This window comes from Palaemon carinicauda, chromosome 8, assembly GCF_036898095.1.
Source record: "Palaemon carinicauda isolate YSFRI2023 chromosome 8, ASM3689809v2, whole genome shotgun sequence".
Lineage (NCBI taxonomy): Eukaryota > Metazoa > Arthropoda > Malacostraca > Decapoda > Palaemonidae > Palaemon > Palaemon carinicauda.
In genome coordinates, this window is record NC_090732.1 from 136,522,966 (window position 1) to 136,542,460 (window position 19,495).

At 44.2% G+C, this 19,495-nt stretch overlaps 1 protein-coding gene across 1 annotated transcript in view; it reads left to right on the top strand.

Moving 5' to 3' along the window:
• The window catches only part of Ctf4 (Chromosome transmission fidelity 4), a 135,897-nt gene that overhangs the window by 68,439 nt on the left and 47,963 nt on the right, over positions 1–19,495 (top strand). The window contains exons 7-8 of the mRNA XM_068379035.1: positions 10,696–10,894; positions 13,754–13,893. Of these exons, the coding sequence (XP_068235136.1) occupies positions 10,696–10,894; positions 13,754–13,893 (339 nt within the window). The remainder of the gene's footprint in view (positions 1–10,695; positions 10,895–13,753; positions 13,894–19,495) is intronic.

Genomic DNA, 19,495 nt, shown 5'->3' on the forward strand with positions numbered 1-19,495 from the left:
CCGCGCATGGGCGCTTCCATGTTCGCCCACCCGCAAATCATTGGTTTACCATCGCGCGAGCTCCAGGGCGATTGCGACCACGATTACCATTGGGGTTTTCGCAGCATGGCCAGCCCTGGTGAGTTCTTCTGGAGCGTATTTCCAGAACACGGCCTCACCCCGTAAACGCAGAGCATGGCACTTGCAAGAATAGGAAGAATCTTCAGGGAGGTCTGAGCAACACTCCTCTTTCCAGAACCTGGGTTAGCCCGTCCCCGTCATTCCCTGGAAGGTTTTTTGGCGGGGGGGCTTTCCATTCGAGATTTCTCCATCGGCCAAGAGGTGACTGCTTACCCCTTCCTCTTCTCCACCTCGTGTAGGGGGCTTACCAGGTCCTTTCCCTCCTCGGTTACGGCCCGAGGTTTGGTTCAAGGAAGCTACCGGAAGATCATGGGTACTTTCCTCCTCTCGGGCTTAGGCACCTTGGCGTTTCGTCGTTAAGTATCTAACTTGCGGGCAAGCTCGATGTTGAACCATCTGGACGCGCTGACCGAGGGCTTCCTTTCGGGTGTCTCATCCGTGGATGTCGACAACCTCAGACACCCTTCCATCCTTGAGAAGAGTTTGTTTGTGCCCAAGGACAGAGACTTAGACAGCGGCTGTACGGAGGAAATCGACTTCCGTTTTCACTCCTCCAAGGCGCTTTCTTCCAGACTCTGTTGGGCTCCAGCGCCATTTTCTTTCAACCACGTCGGCCTAAGTTATCGGCTACGACAACTGAGACAAGGTGTCTAATTGCAGCTTCCTCCTGTCAGGAACAGATGGCATGGGTTGCAGGTTTCTCGCTGGGAGGATGCTTAAGGTTTTTCATCCGGATGACAGCTTCCCGATGCCCATTCCCGCACGATCTCTGTGATCAGCCAAGGATATCGCGGCTGCCGTCTCTGTCAGCGAATTCAGTGTCTCTGAACCTCTATGGCATAGGGTCGGCAAGAGTTGCCCGTTTGGGCAGAATGATCCATACCTTAGGGGAAGGTCCTCCATAGGATCATCGACGGCTTCACCCCCGGCTTCTTCAGTCGATCCTTTCTTGTAAGGAAGTATCTGAGTCGGGAGTTCCGTAGTCGACCTCTCAGCCCTGATCAAGTTTGTCGAACAAACTTCATCCAGCGTAGAACAGCAGAATCGATCAGACTGGTAACGAGGCGACAGGACTCCTTAAACCCTGGATCGGAAGGACGGGTACTTTCAGTTCCCATTCCATCCATCTTCCAGGGAGCTCGTGGAATTCAGCCTAGACTGCAGGTATTCCTGCTTATGATGCAGTGTGGCGATCCCGCCGTGGCATCGCAGGTTTTTTTCCCCAGAGAACTCTCCCTGCTTTCCTCATGGCCGCTCAGGTACAGGCTTCCGCCTCCTTCGCTTTTTGGAGGGCTGGTCAAATCCGGTAGGCTCGTGTTCGACCTTCTTCAGCGCCGGGACAAGCTTCCGAATGCTTACCATGAGTGGAGGTTCATGGTATTTTGCTAGGAGCCTTCTCTCTTCTGCCTCAACATCTGAAGTATCTGGCCATGATATTGAGTCAACGGCCTTACCACATTGGAAACCCCGCTTCTCGTCCGTCCAGCGAGGTTAAGCAACGTCGGTTCTGGTCGGTACTTGGATGGGTTACCACCTGGGGACGCCAGATTCTGTTGCCACCTCCTCCGAGCCTTCCCTTCAGTTGACTGTGGCAAGGCTGAGGAGAGTCGCAGTACCTGTTCTCAGTCAAGCAGAGCTTTCAGCCCTACCTTGGAACGTTTCCTAGTTCTCCTTTCCTCATTGACCCGTCTATAGTTCCGAACGGTTGCCTCAGGATAAGTTCCATGTGGGCCGGTCCAAGTTCCGGTGGTTTCAGGCAACGATTAACCGGACTTCCTGGCCCCTATGGGACCAGCGGAACTATTAGACCTGCAATGGGTGTTGACCTATGGAACCTCTTGATGGGAGTGGATATTCTCGTCCTTTCCCCACATTCTTGATGCTGTTCTCGGACTCGTCAAAAAAAAAAAAAGGGGGGGGGGGCGCATGTTCCGGTCCAGGCCTATGGTCAGGACCTGAAGGATACCTCTCCATCATTCAGGCAGGCTTAGGGGCCGTAGTCTGGCCCCTCTACAGATCCTACAGCTCCTGCCGAGTCGCTCCGTGCGCGTCGAGTTCATGATTCTGGCGTGTTCTAACCAGCAGGGGACGCATTTTCACACCTTCACATCTTGCAGTAGAGATACCGAGATGATTGAGATACTCTCAATACCACCGTCGGCTCTCTCATTCCAGGCAGAGGAATGTTCTCTCCGACTATCCGAGCAGAGCCTCGTAGAGAGAGTGTACCTGGGGGTCTTTGGCCTTGAGTAACCAGCAAGTCCTGGTCTGGGAGACCTGATCGCGACAGCTTGGAACTTCAAGCTTCCGCTGTTCTGCCCCCCAGTCTCAGACCCCGAGACTCTGGCAAGATGCATTCCGGTGATGGTGGGACAACTTCGACACCTGCGTCTTCCCTCCTTTTGTCTGTGGAGAATGGGTCTCAACAAGACCAGGTTGTCTGTCAACCTTTCAATGGGAGAGCTCCACTGGGACTATGCGCAGAATGGTTTCTGGACCCTCTGCTTCCCCTGACGGAACTCCCAGGAGAGCTTCTCCCACGGCACAGACTACTCAAACAACCACACTGCAACATCTTTCACGAACCGGGGCGTCGCTTCGGCTTCATGCCTGGAGACACTACGCCGCCTCCTCAAGAAGAGACAACCCGCTACAGTCGCGGGACGGAGGTCGCGTCATCTGCGATAGTCATCCGCGATAGTCATCCGCATGCGTCTTCCAGGCGAAGTGAAGAGTCTTCGGTGGTTGGTGCCATGGGAGATATACCTCTTCCCTTGAGGCCTCTTCTCCAGCAATAGCGGTCTTATTGCCTTTCGGCGGGAGGAAACTCCTTTCCGCTCTCGGCAATGAAACCTGTCGCTCAACCTTTCCCTGACCTTCAGGCTTAAAGGAATAACTTTTTCCTGCCTGCTGGATCTTTCCTCGCTCATGCGAAGCTACGATCGTCCCTGCCCTAGTCGGAGTGAGACCTCCAACTTGGAGCATGGCTCGGACTTTTTAGTCCCTTAAGAGATCTTCTCAAGACCCTTTACGACAGGCCTCGGATTGTATTCCGTCTTGGGTCTTCTGCTCACTCTGGCCGCGGCCAGTGTGTAAGCAATCTTTTTGGTCTCGTACGACTCCGCCCTTTCTAAGGAAGAGGGGGAGGCAACATTCAGGTTCGCTCCTGAGTTGTTGGCTAGACTCAGAATCTTGGGATCCCGGCCCTTCGGTCCAATTCCTTCAAGATTTTGAGTCTCCATTCTGTATCTGATGCCCCAAAACCCTCTCTTTCTTGCCAGTAAAGGAATCGAGAGGTTAGCTTTGGGAACAGCTGCAGTTTGTCCTCAGTTGCAGCCGATTTAGGAGCACAAGGGGGACACAGGGGAGAGTCACCAATATACCTCTTCAGCTCGAACTCGAGGACATTCATCTCGACCTGTCTCCAGACCCTCCCTCGTCACGTCGCCCTACAGCACGATGTTGGATACATCGCAACGTCCTTCGCATTCGAGTAATACTACTCTGTGACGCAGGTGCTACAAGCTAGAGTCTAGAAGCGTCTAATGACCTTCGCAGCCCGCTTCCTGCAGGGCGTGACCCACAGGAGTTTCGATACGTTTTCTATCGCTCTGTGGTGGCTACACAACAGCTGGTCTAACCTCAGGCTCCTTTTTGGACAGGCAGCAGAAGGTTGAGGGCATTGTTATCAGGTTTTAGTCTGCATGAACGAAAGAAGTATGTCTGGCCCTTATTTCCTTTCTTCATCATCCCCTCTACGGGGAAGCAGCATCCTGGTCTCTGCAAAGCTGACCTCAAACCTCTGCAGGTAAACCATGCTTCCTTGTGTTCCGAGTATTGAGTCAATACTGTCCCGTCCCCCATACCCTGACGAGGTGGTATTGGGAACGTCCTAACCCAGAGTTCCTACTGGAACTCCAGGTCAACTGCCTAGGACGGGTCACACTTCTTCCTTCACAAACAAGCTTATGTACGCCACACGGTGAGGTGCAGGGACTCCTTTTCTCGAGTGCGACTCACTCGGATTCTGAGTCCCCGGGTAAAGCCAAAGCCAGTATGCCTGGGGACTTTCCACCCTACCTAAAGGGTAAGTCACCCAATGTAAATAGCGTGGTTTGTATTTCGGTTACGGAACAAATGACAAATTCGAAGATAATTTGTATTTTTCCTAACCATACAAACCTTAGCTATTTACACATATATGCCCGCCAGCCCTGTCCCCCAAGACAAGTCCTACCTCTAAGTGAAAGTGAGCATTCACCTGTGTGTGAGGGGGGGAGGGGTAGCTAGCTACCACTCCCCTACCCCCCCGCTAACTAGCGCGGGGGTAATACACCCTCGTTAAATTTTAATGGCTCGCTATTTCAGCTGCGCTAAAAGGTAAACCCAATGTAAATAGCTAAGGTTTGTATGGTTAGGAAAATTACAAATTATCTTCGAATTTGTCATATTATCTACGAATTTGTCATCATGGAAAATTTTTAAAGCAAATTGTATTGTATTCCTTGTTCTAGCTCTATACAGGAAAGTCCATGGAGACCACACAGCTTTTTAACCCCAAAACTCCTTATGTTCCTTGACTAACAAACCTAATGTTAATCATGTGGATTATCTTCGGCTGAGCTGGAAGGTAGCCATTCAACTGAAAGTGCGAGGTGGTAACCCTGCCTAACAACTGTATTGGGTAGGCAGGTTGTGGTACCTATATCTACTCGCACATCTGTGAACTACATCACTTTTTGTCTGGTAGAGAACTGGCATTTCCGCTCTCTCCTCTTCAAGGCTTAGCCATATAGACAATTGCTTTAGGATTATCCTTTATAATTCTCTCTTTGTTCTTTCTTCTACGATGTCTGCCTTGTTCACCCATCCTATGGCCTCCTGCTGACGACGAGTTCTCTCGCTACCTGTTGATCTCGTCATCCCCAACGATTTGCAATCTCTTTCTCTCCCCACTGGCAATGATCTATGAACGATTGTCTACCCATGACCAGATCTTCTGCTCGCCCATCGCCATAATTAGACCGATGTATTTTCTCTTCCTATCCAACGATCAACGCCCTTCTTCTAGATGTTCATGGTCACGTTGTAGTGGTTTGCGGACTGTGGCCAGATTTAGCACACAGGATGCTTAGTGACCTAATGCCGACTACACTCCGTTTCACTACACATAAACGGTGGAATACCCAGAAATCTGTGTAAGAGGTAAACAATCAAGGATGAACTGGGCACGGCGCCACCCCTTGATTTCATACTAGGCAGGAGGACCCAGCTAGAATTGTAGTTGCATAAACGGATTTTGAGCAAAGCGAAAAATCTATTTTTGGGTGATATGGCCATGTCGTCCTGATGGAAGGTTCCGTTAAGCAGCTTTCTAAGGGATATTTGGCTACAGTGATACTCCTAGAGAATTGACCACAGGTCTCTTGAATTTTAACTCCTGGCGCGAGTATCCTTAATATAACTCTTAAGGATATCGCATAATATCACGGGACGTATTTCTTGATACGACACATAGCAATCTTCACCCCGAATTGAGTTTTCGCTTTGAGTGGGAAGAGTGGCGAAATTGAAGGGGAGCCGTCATCAAGATTATCCGGTGGATCCCCTCCCGGTACCACCCCGGCGAACCATTCCTTTTGTAGTAGCTAATTAAGCACAGGGTTTCTCCCAATTGCTCTCGGTTTTGTTACAAGGATTATTACAATGTAATCTCCAGCATCTTCATCCTCTGGAAAGTTGAGTATTTAATCTTTCCTGTGTATAATTTTTGGCTCCCTTCTCACAGTTAAATTAGCATAATTTAGATGTGTTTAGTGGAGCAGAGCCATCACTGGAGGCGGCCACTTTGGACCGCTGTCGTACGCCATAAATGCTTTATTTAGTTAGTAGTACGACGTTTCCGGTATTTAGCTATAATGAATTCTAGCTATTTAGGCAAATTATGCTAGTGAAGATAAGATTTACACATGTAATATTTCCTCTTCTGTTAAAACGTTTCGATAGTATACGTTAGGGCTTCGGTGATATAGGTAGCCGAGATCCCGACTCGGGTTAGGTTAGCCTAACGCGTTTTAGTATACTTTAGTAACTTTATCCCCGTTCATCCTCTCGTATCGTTTTATTAATCCAATCGGAGATAGAACATCTCTTAGAAATACTATCATAATTCGATTCTCGTCTCTTTTAATGATATAAGGATAAACCCTTCCTTCCCTCTTGAGTGCTGCCATTAGGTGGCAACCCTATCTTTCGTCTTGCCATAGAGTAGTGTACTCCAGCTTGACTGAGATGGTGTTTCTGTCCATCCTCTTTGCCGGTGAGTATCCCGACTTTGAAATACGACAGAGGTTGTCAGTTTTTTGTTTACTGCCTAACTCTGTGAGCCTTTACGCCCTCGAAACTTCATGTGAATACATTCACCCTCCATCCACAAAGATCCTTTTCCAAGAAAACATTTTTGTCTAAACTTAATGAAACTCGGTCTTGTTCATGAAGTCGGCCGATGACTTTTCCATAACCGGAGCTCTCCCTTCAGCCAGAGTTGTTGGAAAGGATTATCTTCCTTCCTCATCATAGTGAGGTTTTTTTTCCAGTAATAGGAAAACCCTTCCCACGAGTTCAAAATACTCGGCTCATGTTCTTTTTCGCGAAGGACAGTCTCCACATTTAAGCTACAACTACAAAAGATAGTCATTTGTATCTCCCATCTTCCTTTATGAAATGGGAAGTGATTTCTCTTTCTTCGCAATTGGAAGACGGCTCGCCAAGATTCTGTCGAGCTTTGTCGGTCAGAAGCCTCCAGTTTTTAGTCTTGTCGTGAAAAGGGTTTAACCTTCAAACCCTGTCTGTGAAGGAAAGATTTTGCAATCAAACTGTTAGCCCCTGGTTTCCTGTACAGGATCGTCCCCGCCTCCAAGACTTCATCAACCTGTAGAAACCTACAGAAGATCCTCAACTTACAAACTTTCAGAGATAAACAAATTCAACTGAAATCATAAATATTAGGTATTTTATAAAAAGTTTGTATACTGTAAGAAAACAATGTTATATATACAGTAAAAAATTTGCAATAACCTGATATTTATTTGATATGGAATACTTTTGGACTATTTGCTGACTTTTATAGCTGGAAATCATACATGGGAGTCAGGTTAGGCCTACTCTAGGCAAAATTAAAAAAATAAACTTGCAAACAACATCTTGGAGCCTATTAAGAAATTCGCTACTACTCTTGTTGCGCTGCAACTTACACCAGTATACCGCTTGAGAACCCCTTTTCGATCACCGGTATATCAACATTTACTTGCAGTCAATAATACGATATGACAATAATAATAAAAATATAATATAAGCAACTATCATCACTATCACTATAATCCTCATCTGACCACTGCCTAATTCAGAAGCACTATCATCATCCTTGCACCAAAAAAAAAATATGTGAAATAGGAAAAAAAAATTAGAAAACCTTTTAGAATTTGAACTCGCAATGTTTACTCATAAAACCTCAATAGTCCTTTGTGAATGACTGCCTGAGCAACACTGGCTAAGTATTCAAGAAAACCCTTCTCGTACCTCATATGAAGTTGAGGTCACAATGTCCATCAGATATTTATTGGTGAAAATGAATAGTGGGTGGAGCTTCAGCAACTCTGGTAAAAAATATCTTGCCTTAAGCCCCTCCCAATGTATAAGAACTGATTTGCTTGGTTAGGAAAAAAAAGATTATGTAGACTTATACGTTGCTTCTCTTTCTTACTGTATGCTAAAGCACATACACGTATACGTAGCAATGCTGAAGGGATTAAGTTTATAAGTTGAGGACCTGTATAACATTAAAGTGACACAAATTGGAGTTATGCAGATGACTGGAAGCACTTTTTAATCAGATCAGGTGGACCCAGTTTAGCAGGATGATTTTTGTGATAACTGGATAGCAGTGGAAAGAGCAACAAATTATAATTATTAATATTATTTCTTGCTAAGGTACAACCCTAGTTGGAAAAGCAGGATGTTATAAGCCCAGGGGCTCCAACAAGGAAAATGATGGGTAGTATTTAACAATGATAAATTTTAAATGCTTTGGTATGTAGGAATTTTGGACCAAGAAAAAATGTAGAATTAGCAAACAAAATGTATAATAGTATACATTCCAAAAAGAGATGTACAGATCCATTTTCATTGCTATCCACGTGAAACCCAGTGCTGTAGAGTGCAGTTTACACAGGACCATCAGCTTAATGAGCACATTAACAGAAATATTATTAAGAGTAGTACTTAATAGACTGAAAAGTAAAATAAAAATTGAAGTTGCAGAAGAACCGTATGAATTTACAGAAGGGAAAGATACCGGGAATGCAATATTCAACAAGCGCGTGTTAACAGAGAGGGCATTAGTGGTACAGAATGATGATTTTGTGTATTTTATAGACTATGAACAGGCATTTGATAGAGTTATACCCCTAACCTATAGAAATTTGGTTAATTAACTAACTTTGTTGGATTCAGGAAGCTACATTTAACACAAAGAATAATTTAACACCATTGATAGAATTAAACCAAGGAGTAAGACAAGGGTGTGTAATGTCACCAGACAACTTCTCTATATATGGATAAATCATAAGTAGTAGTATATCAGGAATGGAAGGAATAAGAGTGGGAGTTGAAAATATTAACAATATTAGATTTGGAGATGACCCTGTGATAATAGCTGATTCAGAAGAGAAACTGCAAACACTTCTTGACACGGGAAAAAATGAGTCCGAACATGGGACTAAAAATCAATATAAAGAAAACAAATAATAGTAGCATAGAAAAAAACAACATTGAACCTCCAAATTGCAACACCATAAGGGACGGATTATTATTATTACTAGCCAAGCTACAACCCTAGTAGGGAAAGTTAGATGCTATAAGCCCATGGGCTTCAATAGGGAAAAATTGCCCTGTGAGGAAAGGAAGGAAGGAAATAAATAAACGATATGAGAAATAATGAACAATTGAAATAAAATATTTTAAAAACAGTAACATCAAAATATATTATATTTCATATACAGTATAAACTATAAAAAGTCATGCCAGCCTATTCAACATAACATTTGCTGCAACAATAAAACAAATAGCTCTGCATGTCTAGGTAGTGTAATAACTCATGATGCAAGATTTAATTAAAAAAAACCAGGAATAAGAATACTAATAGCTAAGGAGGCCTTCAACAATCTAAAAGCCCTATTGACATACAACAGGATAGGGATTCAGACAAGAGTTAGAGAACTGGAAACCTATGTATGGTCCACACTTACTTATGGCTCAGGGATGTGGACATTAAACAAGAACTTGAAAAATGAAATAAATGCAGCCGAATTATGGTTTTACAAAAGAATGTTGAAGGTCCCATGGACTGAGAGTAATAAATGAGGAGCATTGAGAAGAGTGGATCAGGAGAGATCACTTCTAAAAGTGATGAGGAGGTAGATGGAATTTATGAGACATGTAATGAGGGAAAAGTTCGAACTGTTGTGCGTTACAGGAAAGAAGGGAGAAAAGCAAGAGGCTGGCAGATTAAAGGGAAAAGATCGAACTTTTGTGTGTTACAAGAAAGAAGGGAGAAGAGCAACAGGCTGGCAGATTAAAGAGAAAATATCGAACTGTTGTGCGTTACAGGAAAGAAGGGAGAAGAGCAAGAGGCTGGTAGATTAAAGGGAAAAGATCAAACTTTTGTGCATTACGAGAAATAAGGGAGAAGAGCGTGAGGCCGGCAAATTAAAGGGAAAAGATCAAACTTTTGTGCATTACGAGAAATAAGGGAGAAGAGCAGGAGGCCGGCAAATTAAAAGGAAAAGATCAAATTTTTGTGCGTTATGAGAAAGAAGGAAGAAGAGCAAGAGGCCGGCAAATTAAAGGGAAAAGATCGAACTTTTGTGTGTTACGAGAAAGAAGGGAGAAGAGCAAGGGGCCAGCAAATTAAAGGGAAAAGATCGAACTTTTGTGCGTTACGAGAAAGAAGGGAGAAGAGCAAGAGGCCGGCAAATTAAAGAGAAAAGATCAAACTTTTGTTCGTTACGAGAAAGAAGGGAGAAGAGCAAGAGGCCGGCAAATCAAAGAGATTTTGGACAGCTTACCGGAGGATGTAAATGAGAAAGTAACAGCTGGACAATTTATACAGAGAGCTAGATATATGAATAGGTGGAGGCAATTGACAGCCCTCATCGAGGACGTGGCACCAAGATAGATGGAATTTTGAGATATTGTACAGATCTGGACGATATTTTTTAATTGTTCTTACAATTTTTAATGAGAAAATTATCAATGTTGGTCAATCTTTGTAGTAATCCAAGAGTTTTGCAACGAAGCTGTTAAGATAGTAGTTAGTCATATGACAGTTATTTTGAGTGGTTTAAATTTCTGTAATAGTTCCTGGCTACTCAAATAGTAACTTTATTGAATATTGTTTTGAAATAGGAAAGCCATGTAAAGTATATCAATATATGGTGCTAGAAATTTTCAGAAACTGTTGTGCGTAATAATGGGACAAAAAATGTGAAAATAAAAAAATAAATTTTTTTGTTACAGGATAATGATGGTGCTCACCAGAATGGAATGGTGAATGGAATGAGTAATGGGGAAGACTTTCCACCCCTTGATGTCGATATGAATGAAGTAGATGATGAGGATGAGTTTTCTATCTCAAAGATAAAGTCTAAGCTAGGCTTCGCTGATGATGAGGAAGGCACATATATTGGATTATCAGCCGAGGATAATCTAGATATTGGTAAGTGTGTATTTCTTATGCTTAGAAATGTCTGTCAAAAATTCTGTTATTTTAGCGGAATTTTTTTTGGGGGAAAATGTTTGAAAATAGTTTTGTTCCAACAGTACAAACCATTGTCCTTTACATAGGAGAATGATAACATCAAAGCTGGAATATGGTAGTTGAAAATTATAATGATTTGTCGACGACCTGTCGGTAGTGAGAGGCAACAGCCCTCCCGCTGGCTCACTGACAAACCTCTAACATATCAGCTGTCAGGGAGGATGGGACGTTCTTTCCGTTTAGGATATTAGCAGCTTTACTAATACAATTCTTTTTCTTTATCCATTTTTTGTGATTACTTAAGGTTAGAAACGAAGTAGTAAGGTGAGAACAGGTGTGAGGAATAAATTAGCTGGTAGAGTCGATATGAATATGTTAATGTGGTCTGGCCATGTAGAGAGGATGGAAAATGGTCGTCTGCTAAAGGTGATGAATGCGAGATTGATGGGAGAAGTGCAAGAGTAAGTTGAAGGTTTGGGTGGATGGATAGAGTGACAGGAGAATAGATGTGAGAGGCAAAAGAGCATGGTAGGAATAGAAGTGAATGGTGAGTGATTGTGATGCAGTTCCGAAGGCGGCAATAGGTGAGTCAGCATATGAAGCTTCGTTGTAGTGGAGGATGGGGTAAGTTGTGCTATGGCACTCTACCAGTACCAATCAATCTCGGCTGAGTCTCTTGTCAGGCAAGGAGGAACGATGAGGAAAAAATTCCCTTTTGTTTCTTTTTGGATGTTGGCTACCTCCCAAAATTGGGGGAAGTGCCATAGTAGATAGATATTACTGTACAGCTTGTTTGTTAATCTCCCATGTAAAGGGCTCAAGTTTTTATGGTTACAAAAAATATAAATTGCTTAAAAAAATGTCATTATGAAAGTATCTTCCACAAGAAAATAAAGGAAATTCAGAAGTAATTGACAGTAATTTTTAACTTATTGAGACATTATTTGTTATTGTTAATAGCACAAGATGAACCTTATTAGAATACATACCTGAAGATTATAGATTTTGTGGCTGACAACTGAACAGTGTCAGCATGAAGAATTATGGCAGTACAAGATCCCAGACGCTATGTCTGTTAGCATTAAAAATCAGTGTAGGCAAATGCAAATGATGTTGAATTCATCATCTCGTCCTACGCCAATTGACACAAAGGGCCTCGGTTAGATTTCACCAGTCTTTTTGAGCTTTCAATTCAATACTTCTCCATTCATCATTTCCTACTTTGCACTTCTTAGTCCATAGCCATTTAGGTTTGGGTCTTCCAACGCTTCTAGTGCCTTGTGGAGCCCAGCTGAATGTTTGGTGAACTAATCTCTCTTGGGGAGTGCAAAGAGCATGTCCAAAACATCTCCATCTACCCCTCATCATGATCTCATCCACATATGGCACTCAAGTAATCTCTTATAGTTTCATTTCTAATCCTGTCCTGCCATTTAACTCCCAATATCCTTCTGAGGGCTTTGTTCTCAAATCTACTAAATCTATTGGAGATAGTTTCATTGTCATCTCCAATACAGGGTCTTTAGAATTAGAGTTTAATGAAAGATTGAAAAAGCAAATCAGGTATTGAAATATCACCAAGGTTTATTTCTAGGAGACATAGACAATCTGTGCTGTGGAAATTTGGTAAGAATGGTTACTGTATCTGGAAATATGTAAGATTCCATAGTGTAGGACTGCTTTCAACAAGCATATATTGCAAAATTAGGTTATAAATCCTAGCTCCAGTTTTAAGGAGTTTGGAAGATGTGCTGGCGCATCCCTTGGACAATCTGACATGTGAGCCTTACCATCATGTGGATTCAACAGTATGAAATATCCTGAATGGTGAAGGTAAGATTGAAAGCACACTAACACGGAGACTTTAAAAAGGTTTTGGAAATCAAATGTTTTCAATGTAAGTAGCTAAATTCATTTCAAGACCTTGCATAGCTTAAACCATCAACTTTTACCAGACTAATCAGAGCCAATTCTTTCATAGAAATTTTATTCCTTCAATAAAAAATTATCCTTGTCTTTGGCCCCGTAAATTGTTGGTAGATGCCATGTAGGGAAAATGAGCAACCTTTTCACTTATGATGAGCTTTATGAAGGGAATGGGTGTTTCAATGGAACAGAGGGATTATCCTGTATTTTAAGGGGGTTCCTTGATGATTATCAGTCCTAAATGGGGTGTTTACAAAATTTGCATCTGCAGCTGGATAGGTCAGCAAGATTCACACTTTTTAATATTTTCTAGAGTTCTAGGAAATCATGTTTAATCATATTGTTTCTCTTCCTAACTTTATCCCTTCTCTTTCATTCTTATTTGCTATCCTAGAGATGTAGAATTCTGGGATTATTAACTTCTGTATCCTAGTGTAATGGTTTTTTCACTTGCTGAATTATTCAGTGCCTTAATAATAGAAGTACTTGTTTTTCCCTCTAAAGAATTCATCATTATGTAAAAGATCCCTCCTGCTATAAAACAAAATAAGTTTTTTTTTTCCATACAAACTCATCACTTGTATTATGAGTTTGCTCCTCCTAGCTGTGTTGATCTTGATGCATCATTACCACAAAAATTGAGGTCAGTGAATTATAGATAACAGAGCCTGCAGGTGGCTCATTCGGTGTGGTGCTCTGACGAAACAATTATTGTGTGTGGTATATATGAATGATGGGTTTAAGGTTGTTTTTTTCATCATTCCTCAAATGTGAGTAATAATTGTAAATAAAGTCCCTAATTGGTCTCTGAAATGAGTTGGGAATATTTTGTCTTGCTCATCTGTTTCTGAACTTGAAATCCCAATAACAATTATTGATATCCTGTTATAGCTTCAAAGGCTAAAGAAGATGAAACGTCAAGTGTTATTTCAAAAACGGAACCCACACCAGCACCAGTCTTCCAGCTCCCTGAAGTGCAAAAACCCTTCCAGCCTGGTATGTCGCCAGAGTTCCTCAATGATAGATATATGGTGAGTTTTTGTTTTTATCTTACATTTATTTTTTTATGTTGTGCCAGGTCCCCCTCCCCTCCTTTAAATTAGAATAATCATGGAAGTTTTATATAGTACTGTACCCAGTGTTTGTAAAAGAATATAGATTAATATCTTACAGAAATTGTAGGATTTAGAATATTTGGGAGGGAAGGCTTGAAAGATGGATGGCTGATGTATTTGTTGGAAAAGAATAGGTATTCAACTGGTCCAGTGTTTTAAGTTTGTTTACTTAAACCTGGCTCACAGTGTTAATCCCTGAATTTAATTACATTTTTAGTTGTATATTATTTGTTTGTTCTGTAACTGAAATACAAAACAACTCTATTTATAGGGGTATTACTTTTGGAGAAACTGAAAGGACGAGCCATGAGAATTTAGTGACGGTTTTGCGGGAGGAAGGGGCGGTAGCTAGCTATACCCCTCACATTCCTGTGACTGAGCTCCACTTTACTTTTGGCCTGGATAGAGGGGGTTTGTTACCGCTCTTCCTCGTCGCCTATTTTGGACTGCCATTGATCTTTGTCTTTTTAACTTTTTTTTTTTTTTCCCATATGAAATCATTCTTAATGTTTTTATATACTGTATATGATGTAAGTGTTCTTTTCAGTGTATGTGCTGTGTTTGTGACAGCGTAGTATGGCTGGTTCTCAAGGACTTGGAACCTTCCTTTCTGAGCTTTCTCCCATGGAACTTCGGTCATCCCTTTGGCTGATGGCCATCTGTGCAACCTAGCCACCACTGCAGGGGAACCATCAACTTTTGGATACTCCTCCATTTGGCTGTTATCGTCGCCTTCCCCTCTACTTGTTCTTAGAGGAATCTGCTGGGAGAAGGAAGTGCGGCCTTTTTTTGAACTACTTCGGTCTTGCTCTTTTTTGAAAGTCTTCGCCGCTCACTCACGGACGGCCGGCAGAATACTCTGCGGAGTAACACCTTTCCTGTTCGCTGGTTAGGTTGCTCTTCTTAATGGTTTTCTTCATTAATTAAGTAAAATTATAACTGTTGTAATTTAACTTTTCAGCTTCATCTCTCTACTGGGAACCACCTTCCCGCCGGAGTGTTGAGTGGTTCTCCCGAGTAGTTATTTTTATCAGCTGAATTAATTCATTGTAATTCTTGTTTTGTGACAGTTTATTTTTATGAATAGAACTTACCTAGCAGTTATATATATATAGCTGAGTCTCCGACTGCGGCAGAATTTAATCGAAAATCGCGGCAACCGCCTTGTGGTGGTTGTATGGTTAGATGGTTAACAACCCTTACAGGTTGGTACTTGGAATCATTCCCATTTTCTGTTCCTCAGATTATCTCTGCCGGCCGGATCGACAACATCGTTGGTCCGCCTTTCAGAGTTTTTCGGATCGCTTTCCCTTCATCACCTTTTTGGACTTTGTTTTTGGTGAAGTACACTGTGTTGGGATTTGGCAATCGTGTTGTTTTTGTTTTTTGTCTTTGTTCCTTTATTATCATGAGTGAGAAAATTCATTATCGTGTTTGTGCGAATGATATTTGCAAGGTGAGGTTGCTGAAACTTTCGGTTGACACTCACACTATCTGTATGGGTTGCAGGGGGTTTGAATGTGCTTTAGATAATAAGTGCAAGGAATGCGAGGTTTTAAGTGATAATGATTGGTTAGCTATGCAGCGCTATGTGCGCAAACTTGAGATTGATAGAGTTAGAAGAGCTAAATCAAAGTCTAAGTCTGCTAGTGAGCCTAGCTTAGATTTATCTATTGACCCTTTGCTTGTAACCCCTTTGGAAGGTATTACTTCCCCAAATGTAGTGACTCCTGCCCCTTCTACAGGACCTGTGCCTACGGATGACCCCGGGTATGCTAAATTAGCTGCTGAATTGGAGGCCATTAAAGCACAGTTGGAGGCCTTTAAAGGTAAGGGTGTAGGTGAAATTAGTGCTTGTGAAAGTGCAGTGGAGGTGGCGACTGATCGAGTCTGTCATACCCCTAGGTCTAGACCTCTACCAAGCTCCCAGGACCAAGGGAGAAGGTACGTCGAAAGCCGAAAGGGGCTGAGAGGTGCTTATCCTCGGTCATTCGTCGCCTCAGACAGTCCTGTTGCGATCTCCCAGGCTGCTCTTGACCGCCGTAGGAAAGGCGGGTCGGATACGTTTGTGTCTTCGCCTGATCGTTCTCCCAGACGTAATAGGCGTTACGAATCAAGACCAATGAAGAGAGGGTGCAACCGGGACGTGCAGTCTGGCTCTCCCTCTCCCAGTTCGAGTAGCAGAGACCCCGATCCTTCGGAAGACGATTTCGATGTTCATGTTTAAAGGGCGAAACAGAGAGTCCTTAGCCCAGTTAATCCTGCTAGACTCCCTGCTTCTTCTGCCAGCGCTCCCAGTCAAGCCGTACGACAACTGCCGTCTTCGGCACCACGAGAGCCAGCGGAAGTTGCTAAAGCTTTCATGGTTGTTATGCAGGAACAACTTTCATCGTTAGTTAAAGCTTTCAGCCACCCTTCTCAGTCCGTCAGACGTAAGGACGTCTCTTTGCCTGTTAAGAGATCTTCTTCTAAGAGAGATTTTAGTATCTCTCCCAAGAAACCTCTGCGCACTTCGTCGGCCGTACAACAACGTACACCCTCTTCATTGGCATGCTGCCAGGAATTTCCTTCCCCCCTCTCCCGGCGCCAGGACGATACTGCCTCTCGTTCTCGGCGCCGTGACGATTCCGTTTCCCTTTCGAAACGCCTGGACGTTACTGCCTCGTTTCTTAGGAAACAGGATGAATGCAGTCTGCATTTTCAAGGCGACGGCAGCCTGCATCTTCAGGACGCTTCCGTTTCTCGTCATCGTGACGATACTGCCTCTCGTCATCGTGACGATACCGCTTCTCGTCATCGTGACGATACCGCTTCTCGCCGACTGGATGGTAGCGGCGCTCGGCGCCAGGATTCAAACAGCTCTCGCTGCCAGACTGCTGGCAGCCCAACTCTTCGGGATGTTATCCTTGAGCAGGACCTCGAAGATATTTCGGAAGAGGAAGAAAAACCTGCCAACTCTTCTAGCGATTACAAGGTTCTTTCTCGCTCTCTTTTGGAACTTTATGGGGAGGAATTTCAACCTTCAGCCCCTCGTTCTCCTCAGTCTCAATTTACCAGGAAGAAAGCTACTAAGTCTTCGGCCTTCATCAAAATGAAACTTTCAATTTCGGCCAGGAAAGCTCTCGCTAAAGTGGATGATTCGATGAAGGAACAGAGACAAGCTGTCAAGACCACCTTTTCTTTTCCACCGTCCCGGCTCGCTTCCAAGGCCGGTATGTGGTATGAGACAGGGGAACCTTTGGGGTTAGGAGTGCCTTCCTCCTCCCAAGGTGACTTCTCGGCTCTTGTGGACTCGGCAAGAAGGCATGCTTTAAACTCTGCCAAGGTGATGTGGTCCATGTCGGAGCTTGATCACCTCGTCAAGGGAATTTTCAGGGTTTTCGAGGTTTTCAGCTTCCTGGACTGGTCTCTCGGGACTCTGGCCAGGAAGTCTGAACTCCTGGAGGACACGAAGGACCTGACGAGTATCATGTCCTGCATGGACAAAGCTCTAAGGGATGGAGCCAATGAATTGGCTTCCCTTTTCTCAGCAGGGGTCTTAAAGAAGAGGCCCCTTTTGTGTTCCTTCACCTCTAGATCTGTGACTGTTGCCCAGAAGTCGGAGCTACTTTACGCCCCTTTTTCACGTCATCTTTTTCCTGAAGCTCTGGTCAGAGATATCTCCCTTTCTCTGGCTCAGAAGGCTACTCAGGAACTTTTGTCTCGGTCGGCTAGAAAGACCTTACCTGTTGCTCCTGCTCCTCTGAAGAAGGAGGAGAAGTAGTTTCAACAGCCCTTTCGGGGCAGGATCTCCTCGAGAGCGGATTTTAGGGGGAGAAGACAAGAGTCATGGCCAAGGACCAGCAGGGGTGCGTTTAGGCCCCGGTCCAAAAAATGAGATGGAAGTCCTCCAGACACCAGTAGGGGCATGACTCTCTCGTTTTTGGCATTCTTGGAAAAGGAGAGGGGCGGACGCCTGGTCCCTCTCAGTCGTCAAGGAAGGTTACAAGATCCCCTTTTTAAAGAAACCACCTCTCTCAGACTCTCCCCTGGCCTTAGTGGCTCAGTACACCGACGCGGGGAAACGAGAGGCTCTTCTGGAGCTAGTCGACCAGATGTTGGTCAAGGGAGCAATAGAGCCAGTTCAAGACCTCGCCTCCCCAGGCTTTTACAATCGCCATTTTCTGGTTCCCAAGAACTTGGGTGGATGGAGACCAGTCCTAGATGTCAGCTCTCTGAACGCCTTCGTGGAGAAAACAAAGTTCTCCATGGAGACGACTCAGTCAGTGCTGGCTGCAGTTCGTCCTGGAGACTGGATGGTTTCTCTCGACCTGCAGGACGCTTATTTTCACGTCCCCATTCATCCGTCTTCGAGGAGATATCTGAGGTTTGTGTTCCAGGGCACTTTGCTTCGGTCTCAGCACAGCTCCCCAAGTTTTCACCAGACTTATGGCGAATGTGGCAGGCTGGTTACACCAGGAGGGGATAAGGGTCTCCTTCTATCTAGACGACTGGCTGATCCGGTCACAGTCGAAAGAGAAATGTCTGGAGGACCTAATGAAAACTTTACGATCACTCAGGACCTGGGACTCATCGTCAACTGGGGGAAGTCTCAGACCGAGCCGAATCAGACTATTCTCTATTTGGGGATAGTTCTGAATTCAGTTCTTTTTCAGGCTTCTCCCTCCCAGGAGAGGCAGACCAGGCGCCTGGACAAAGCCAAAGACTTTTTGAGGAAGCAGGAATGCTCAGCGAAGGAGTGGATGAGTCTGCTGGGAACTCTATCCTCCCTGGAGCAGTTTGTCCCTTTGGGGAGACTGCACCTAAGGCCTCTGCAACACTTCCTCGCAAAGGTTTGGAACAGAAAGATCCAGGAGGACACTTTTTCTTTTCCCATTCCGACAGAGATCAAGGATCTTTTAATGTGGTGGCTGGACCCAGCTCTATTGGGAAAAGGGATCTCCTTGTTCAAGAAGAACCCTGACCTAGTGTTATTCTCAGACGCGTCCGAGTCAGGCTGGGGAGCAACACTAGGGAACAAAGAGGTCTCAGGTATTTGGGAAGGGAGTCAGGTCAGTTGGCATATCAACAGGAAGGAATTGATGGCCATTTTGTTAGGGCTCAAGGCCTTCAAAACCTCGGTGTCGGGAAAGACTGTGGAGATCAATTCCGACAACACCACAGCTCTCGCGTACATAAGGAAGCAAGGGGGAACTCACTCCCTCTCCCTGTTCTCAACTGCGAGAGAGCTTCTGCCATACTCCTCTGGTTACCAATCATCGCTCCTGTCTTCGGCCTCGTCTCAACGAACAGCGACTTGTTCATCCCCTGCAAGGGATTGTCCACGTTTTCCTCCCTAGTATGTGTCTCCTCACGGTCATATTTCTCCGGCGTAACTTTCAGCAGTTTGTCAGCTATGTTCTACGTTACACCAGGCATCTGCAGAGTGTGAATCGCCAATGCTTCCATCAGCTCATAAATCGCTTGGTCATCATGGACAACTGACAACTCGTGAACCACCTACGCATTCGACTTCTCG